Here is an 8825-nt window from a genome sequence, read left to right on the forward strand (position 1 = left end):
TCACCATTGACTATAACGGCAGAAGAGTGCTTTATACAGTAAAGTGTCTATTATTCTTGCCCCTCTCTGAAACTGTGCATTTTATTTTCTTATTTCATTTTTTTTTCTTTCTTATTCCTTGCAGGTGCATCTCAGTGCTTAGGATGGCTTCTAGTTCTATTGGGGGTATGCAGGGAGGGCAGGAAGTTGGAAGTTGCCAACCCCTAGGTAATCTTTTGGTGTTTGAGACCCAGGGGTTTTACAGGAATGTGAGATTTGGGGAGAGGTGATGGGTGGCTTTCGGATTTATGGTCCTGCGGCAATACTTCAAAATCCATTTGGCCTGACCTGATGCTTGCGCAGTCCAAAATTATCCCTTGAAGCCACTGAAAGTTTTTTTTGTATGGAATTAATCTCTTATCTACGCAGAATCCCAGGGGTTAACGGGAATGGAAATCCGTAGGTTCGCCGTCAGGAGTTAAAGGGGCGTGAGAGCGACTCTATTGGTCACCTGCAGAGGCTTCCTCTGGCATCAACCAAGTGGTCTCCCCCGGCCAAGTTGCGGCACCAGGATTTTAAAAGTCTGTACGAGCCCTCTGCCGGCGACCAATAGAGTCGCTCGTACAGACCTTTAACTCTTCGACTCAAGTTCTGTGTCAGGAGGTAAGGGTCATAAGAGCAACTCTATTGGTCGCATGCAGGGGCCTCCTCTGGCATCAACCAATTGAGTTGCTCATATGGACATTTAAAATCCTGGCACCAAAGCTGCTGCGTAGTGCATACCATATTAACCCTGTATTAACCTCTTCTACAAAAAATGTTTTTGTTGTTGTTTTTTTTCCTTCAAAAGATTTCAGTTTGTTTTGCAATTGAATTGTTCACCTTTTGGTCACATTAAAGGTGGGAAAAGTTCTGACATGATTTACCGTTGTCGGGCATTTTAACAGGGTTGTGTAGACTTTTTATATCCACTGTACATGCACAGAAAGTACTCCAAGGTATTCTAATGTGTCATACTCAAGACAAGCACTCAAAGTTTCAGCATTCCCACAATTTATAAGTTATTTACCAGAATAATTCCTTTACTTCATTAAGGGGTTTCTCTACATAAAAGGGGAGAAAAAAATATTTTTCAGAAATAAAAAATGATGCTCTGTGAAGGCCCCAAAGGGATCCATAAATGTAAATAATTTAGAAAAAAAGGGAAATGTGCAAAGAAGCGCCAAAATACCTTATACTGTTAAAAATGATAAAAATAGTTTGTGTGTGTGTGTGAAGTAGTACAAACTATGTATGTGAGGTAATATTGCACTTGGGAAATGTTTCTGAACATAAAGTGAAAAGCCATTCTGCATAATTTTACAACTCACAGTCTTGATAAATTCTGTTTGGACACTAAGAAGTTAAACTCTTGTCTGCTCTTGGAATTTTGAACTTTTTCCATCTGTAGGATGTTACTCCTTGCAGATTACGAGTGTCCTTGGAAATGTTGTAGAAATTCTTATTTTGTTTAAAAAAAAATGTGAAACCCAGTGTATCATATTGTTTTGTAATTTTTCTTTTACTTCAGTTTTTTTACCATTTTATTCTGTAACGGAGGGGGGGTTCTGATACACTGTGAACACAGACCATCATTTCAGTGTTCATTTATATTTTATATGTCAACAGGACTATTTAAATGTGTTGATCCCTTAAGAAATTGGTAATAAACAACATTAAGCTTCTTATCAACCATAGCTTAGATTTGGCTACATTCAATTCTATCTGAAATTAAATTTGGTATGGTTTTTTTTTTTCCAATAAAAAATGCAATTCATGTGGAAAAACTGCAGATGTGTCATAATGTATTCTTGCACTCTGGAGCACTTTTCCAGATGCATCAGCTTGTAAAAAAAAGAGCCAAATACAGCAGAAAGGCATTCACATTTAAGTGCCACCTATCATACATGACCTAATTGTATCTAAACAAGAAGAAGCCAGAATTCAAATAATTGTAACACACAGTTACAGATAAAATACTTCTTGGGATATTATATAGTCATATATACAATATATTCTATATAGTATAAGCTATATAAAAAGTACATTAGGAAAAATGCAATAAAAAAAACTGTGGAATATTCTTATATACTTCCCAATGTACTATATAATTCCTGCATACAGTCACATATGCATGCATGCATATAGTTAGAGGGGCAATCTAAAGCCCCAAACAGCCTAAGCAAATAATAATTCATATTAAAGTAATTAGTAAGTACTTTAAAATACATTCTTATTTAAAAAAAAAAAAAAAAAACCAAGCCTGCAGTTGCAGTGGAACACCCACTCAGTCCATGTTTCGTGCCAATCGCTGGCATCAAAACACTCCTGCTAAAATCAATGGTAGCCTTTCTGTACATTGAGGGGTCACATCAGACTCTACACTGATTGCTAAGGCCTGTCAGTGGCTGACTTAATGGACTTTAAAAGCAGAGCGTTTAATCACCTAACTAGAATACTGTTTTTCTCAGCTACGTTTATATTATTTAACTTTATCTTGTAATACATTCTGCTGCTAATATATACTATGCAACAAAAAATGTGCCAGCCCACAGTCTACTTTCCCTGGCACACAATGCCTCTTGCCTTTCTTTAGATTTTCACAAGCTATGATTAAATTCATTCAGCCGCTACAATATGCACTTTTCTTTAAATTTCCAAAACTTGACTTCTATTATTATTATTATTATTAGTTGTTTTATATAGCACCATCATATTCGACAGAGCTGTAAAATGGGTAAACAGGACATAACATGTAATACATAACTTATTGGTGAGGAGGGTCCAGCTCAAACGTGCTTACAATCTAAAAGGTGTGAGGGGTTTATTACACAAGAGGTAAAAGTGCCACTGTTAGTGACACTTTTTTTGAAGGACCAAAGGCAGATAAGCTGCGGGAGGGCATTTCAGAGGACAGGCCATTGAGAAATCTAGCAAAATACAAATCAGAGGAGAGAACAGATGGAGATCATTGGATGAGCAGAGTGTATTTAGAAATGAGTAAGGAGATGTACGTAGGGGAACCGCTATGTAAAATAAGAGTCAAGATTTTGAAATTAATTCTGAAGCACACATGCTGTGAAGAGACTGACAGAGGGGAGAGGTGTTAGTAAACTGATGGGATTGGAAGATAAATCTGGCAGCACCATGGTGGATTGTAGAGTGGCAAGAAGGGTTTGAGGAAGACCAGTTCCAGACCAAATACAGAGTTACAATAATTAAGTTGAGAGATAATGAGGGCTTGGACAAGAGTGGCATCTTGCGTAAGGAAGGGATGGATGTAGGTAATGTTTTAAAGATGAAGGCCAAAGTTTTTTGAGACCTGGGGAGTGCAGTACCTGTAGTCAACCTGCAAGGGACAGAGCCAGAGTTCTCAGGAGGAGGAGGATTTCTGGAGAGACCTTCTTGGAAACTTTTTTTTTTTAAAACAACGCGCCACCATCTTGCGAGTGGCAAAATCTCTTGCAGTGGCGGTTGTGACTATTCTCTGGAGCGGTGAGAGTGCGTCCTGGAGAGGGTGTTTGATGTCTCTGAATGCCTCGCTATCGATGATCGCCTCTTAAACTCTTTTAAAACGGGACATGCCCCAGGGAGGGGCCAGAGATGGCGCTGATCCCGATATCGGTGTTGCTGAATGCCTCGACATCGAGGCATTACAGCAACACTGTTTAAACGAAGAAAGTGATCGTAGATCATAGATCACTTTATAAGCTTGTCTAATGCCACCATTTTTTCATGACGTGGTCGTTAAGGGGTTAAAGCTTCCAGTCTGTTATTCTAACTCAACCAGCATAACAGAGTGATGTCCAGCATTGCCCAAGTCAACACTCTCACCTGTGTTAATGAGAGAATCAAAAATATGATGTCAGATGGTCCATTTGGGGCAGTGGAAATGTTTTTGTGGAATTAAGTTCATTTTCATGGCAAAGAGGGAGTTTGCAATTAATTGCCATCATCTTAACTGAGGCAGCAGACTTTGTGAAAATTAATATTTGTGTCATTGTCAAAACTTTTGGCCACAACTGTATACAATCTGAATGTGCCTGTCCTGTGCCCTGCTCTGCCTCTCTGACTTAATGTCCTTCCTTACTCTGAGGATCCATTTTTTTTGGTAATACGGTCTTGTGGTTGGATGAGTCTGTGTGCCTGGCTCTGCTGCTGTTACTCAATCTCTGAGGAAACAATACTTTAAATACTTATTGTCCAGTACCATGGGGCTCTACGTGTCTACCCAGTGTCTTCCCAGTGCCCAACTCCTTCACCTGTGGGATCAATTCATCAAAATCATCCATTTTTGGTAAAAATTGAGTCCCTACTGTTGCTTGTGGTGGTGGTCCTGCAACGCAAAATCAAGTCTGGATCTCTTCCTTAACTTTGAAGAGATGCTGCAAGTGAAATGTGAGTGCAGAACGTGACATGGACCTCCCTCTTTGGGCAAACCCCCTGCATTTCATTTTCAAATCAAAAAAAGGTATCCAAATTTTTCTGAACCAAACAAACGGGGCAAAAAGAATTTGGCAAAATTGATTTTGCTTGCCGTGCAAAAGTCTAAATGATACATGACATTTCTATCCTGCCACACATACATCAGGCTGTTATTATCATTACTATTAGTATGTGTACTGACATTCTCCACACACACAGTAAAGATCAATTCCTGGTGTCTAGTGATTAGGATTAAATAAAACAGAAACTTGATGAAGTGTGCATAAATATAAGTACAATATAGAGACAGGTGTTGAGTCTATTTGATAATAGTGGATTTTATATGATTTGGCACTAATGCATGTTTTGTTTGTGTCTGTAGGTGCCTGAGAAAATGGTAGAATCTCTGTTTTTATGATGCCCGGTATAATGGCATCATGCTGGCCCCTGATTCTGGTTCTTCAAGTTCTACTACTGTTTCCAGTTTGGAAGGCTTTGGGGTGTCCTGCCCGTTGTGACTGTACACCTCAGATCCGGTCAGTCATATGCCATCGCAAGCGTCTGGCCACGATTCCTGAGGGTATACCTTCTGAAACCAGATTTTTGGACCTCAGCAAGAACCGTATACGTTGCCTAAACCCTGGTGAACTGTCCTCATACTCTCAGTTAGAGGAAGTTGATCTTAGTGAAAATATCATCTCTACGATAGAGCCTGGGGCCTTTGCCAATCTCTTCTACCTTCAAATACTCAGACTGAAAGGGAACCAGCTGAAGCTTCTTTCCACTGGCGTTTTTGCAAAACTAAGCAATTTGACTGTTTTGGACATTAGTGAAAACAAAATTGTTATTTTACTTGATTTTATGTTTCAGGATTTAAAGAACTTGAAGATCCTGGACGTTGGGGACAATGACCTACTGTACATTTCACAGAAAGCCTTTTCTGGGCTTGTTGGACTGGAGCAGCTAACCATTGAAAAGTGCAACCTGACTTCCATATCTGGTGAGTCACTTTCTTACTTACAAGGACTTGAGGTACTAAGACTTCGTCATTTGGGAACCAGCTCTTTAGAAGAGCACAACTTTCAAAAGCTCTACAACTTAAAAGTGCTTGAATTGGACTGTTGGCCATTTTTGGAGGATGTGTGTGCTACAGCTTTTCAGGGGCTGAACCTCTCTTCCCTTTCCATCACCTACACTAACCTCACCTTTGTGCCAGCAGCTGCACTAAGGAGTATGGTATATTTAGAATATCTAAATCTTTCCTACAACCCAATCAGATCCATACAGCGTGGCTCTTTCAGAGACCTTTTCAGACTTCGAGAGCTCCACATGGTTGGCGCTTCTCTGACTACTGTGGATTCCCAGGCTTTTTATGGGTTGAGACAAATCCGTCTTCTTAATGTCTCCAATAACCTTCTGTCTACTTTAGAGGAGGGTGTGTTCCAGTCAGTTAACACATTGGAGACATTGAGAGTGGATGCCAATCCTCTTGTCTGTGATTGCCGCCTGCTGTGGATCCTGCAACGCAGAAAGACTCTCAACTTTGATGGCTACCAACCTGTCTGTGCCTCTCCAGCTGAAATCCAGGGCAACGCTCTTCGTGATTTTCCTGACTCAGTACTTTTTGAATACTTTACATGCCAAAAGCCCAAGATAAAAGACAGAAAGCTGCAGCATATTACAACTCATGAAGGGCAAGCTGTATCGTTTCACTGTAAGGCAGATGGGGATCCTGCCCCAATAATTGTATGGGTCTCACCTCAACGAAGAATGATTACAAGCAGGAGTGTTGGGAGATCAACTGTCCTACCAGAGGGAACTTTGGAAATCAGATATGCACAAGTACAGGACAGCGGTACATACATCTGTATTGCTACAAATGCTGGAGGCAATGACACCTACTTTGCTACATTGACAGTCAAAAGTGACAACTCCCCTTACTCCAACAGAACATTATATCTCCCAGAATACAATGACACTTTTCATAATGACACCCATGTGTTTTTGAAGTTCACCTTGGACTTGAAGACCATCTTGGTGTCAACAGCAATGGGCTGCATTACCTTCCTGGGTGTTGTCCTCTTCTGCTTCCTGTTACTATTTGTGTGGAGCAGAGGCAGAGGACAACATAAGAACAACTTCTCAGTGGAATACTCTTTCCGTAAGGTTGATGGCCCAACCTCTGCAGCAGGTCAGGGTGGAGCCAGGAAGTTCAACATGAAGATGATATGAAAGTGGTTAACAGACTGAATTACAGTAACTTGGACATTATGTTCTATTGCTTGAAAAAATATAATTATTCTTCCAGTCCTATAAAACAAGGGCTAACAACAAGTTTAAGTGAATTCCTTTACAGCTCAACTTATGATATGATTACATTCGCGTTAGGATGAAGGATGGCATAAGCCAACCTTTTGAAAACATATAACATGATAAATAATACAATGTTAATAGGATGTCAAAATCACAACTACCAGTGTGATCTTGATATGGATCTCCAGGTGACTTAGAAGACAAAGCAATTAGCAGTATGATTGAAATTAATAGAATGAGAAAATTGGTTAACGTAATATGTTTAATTCTTGAAAATTGCCCCTAGATTATGATTCAGGAATCAAGACATGAAATGGGTTTAAAATGTCTATGAAACGCTAATGCTATTTTGATAACCACTGGAGGAAAAAACTCAGGATATATACAGGAATCATCGAATACAATACATTTATTGATTTTGAGAATTGAACAGAGTATACACAGCACCAATATGCACCAACTCATATGCTTTTGAGGGTTTGGGGAAATTATACAAAATCACAAGAAAGGAGACACGTGGATTATCCTCAACGATATTTGTCATGGATGGTCATTCCAAGCAGCTGTCTGGACACCGGAATCATGGGTTTACCAGGCAGTATTATTCCTAGGGAGATATGTCTAAAGTGGTGGCAGCCCCTAGGCAATCTTACTGGGGACTGATTGCCCAATTAGGACCAAAATCCTTGTGTCCCTCTTTCATCCACTGAAAAGTAAAAATGATATAAAAAAGGCAAAGGAGGAAATGTGTTTATATATTAAATCGTGTAAACACACAATTAATGTATAGCAACATAATGCAAATGGGAAATCTAAAATGGGAAATAAATTGTGGTGAGAAAAGAGTATTCCTGCATGGAGTGCCATTGTCTTGGACTAGGGCCTGCTCTAAGACCACTTCAGTTCTGCGTCAGGCCTAAATACAAAAGGGTTATTCTCTAGAATAATGCAGATAACCCACAAGGTTATGGTCACTTCTCTGATAAACAAGTTTCATTTTTCTGATATTAAAAAATTGCATTACATGTAAAATATATTTATGTAATATACATCTCATTATCTTTGGAGGGTGAAATCTTGTCATTTTGCCACAATGGGAATTATCCAAGCTATGACAACATATTTTTGAGTATATTGAAATCTCACTTGAGTTCACACTATGAAGAATGAAACTGGGATCCTAAATATATCCTAAATAATTTTGACAACATGAAATAATTAGGACCCACACTTGTCATGCTAAGATCACATCCACAACATTCTTAAACCTAGAAAGCATTTTGGATTACCACCAGTGTGATAACCAAAAAACAAATCAAAACCAACTGATTTAATTTAATAGGACAATTATTAGCTGGAGTCGATTCCCAAGATTAAAGTGAGGAAGAATGTGTGGAAATACTGAAAATCTAATTCAGCTAGTAAGATTGGAGCTATGGGGCTATACTATTTTAGAAAAGACAACAGCCAAAACCCATGGGGCTCATCTAGTTTTCCCAAAAACTTTAAACCTTTTTCAATTATTATTGGAGAGGCCAGGTATGTTAAGCATGCCTATCCCATGAATTAAATACCACCCCTTTATATTACATCTTGAATACAATTCCCATCATGCTGATGGTTGCATGAACATTGCAGGTGTTCTAGTTTACTGCCTTTTAGAATTAGGAATTAAATGTTCGTTACTAAGGTTAAAATATGATTATACTCTTATGTACAGAGGTGGTTACAGACACAAGGCCACCTCTGCAACCAGTTTTGCCCATATCTTCAAGTGGTATTGTCAGTAGCATATTTACCTTCAGTGCTCCCCTAGGCCCAAGCCAGGGCTGCACCACTAGTCGCCTACTGTGTGCTGCCATCCTCTGCTGAGTGCTAGCATATGATGTCAGCTGACTCAACATAGTCCTCTATAGTGCTAATGGGCTGGTTGGCGAGATCTGTGATCTTTATTCTAACCTACCTTTAGATCAGTGGTGCTACAGGGAAGACGATCAAGGTTCCTGTTATGTGGTACCCCCCCTGGGCCTTCCACCCTAGGCCTAGTTGGACTAGGCTAGATTACACCA

General features: G+C 39.5%; 1 protein-coding gene across 1 annotated transcript; it reads left to right on the top strand.

Moving 5' to 3' along the window:
• The first annotated feature begins 4838 nt into the window (after positions 1-4838).
• LINGO3 (leucine rich repeat and Ig domain containing 3) lies at positions 4839-6739 on the top strand. Its single transcript, XM_053462427.1, has one exon. The coding sequence runs from the start codon at positions 4858-4860 to the stop codon at positions 6673-6675; it is 1818 nt and encodes a 605-aa protein (XP_053318402.1). The 5' UTR covers positions 4839-4857; the 3' UTR covers positions 6676-6739.
• Positions 6740-8825: the final 2086 nt, after the last annotated feature.

Source organism: Spea bombifrons, chromosome 1 (genome assembly GCF_027358695.1).
Source record: "Spea bombifrons isolate aSpeBom1 chromosome 1, aSpeBom1.2.pri, whole genome shotgun sequence".
Taxonomy (NCBI): domain Eukaryota; kingdom Metazoa; phylum Chordata; class Amphibia; order Anura; family Pelobatidae; genus Spea; species Spea bombifrons.

Bases quoted from the DNA above. Each gene is read 5' to 3' on its own strand.
- LINGO3 (XM_053462427.1), top strand. From the start codon at position 4,858: ATGATGCCCGGTATAATGGCATCATGCTGGCCCCTGATTCTGGTTCTT.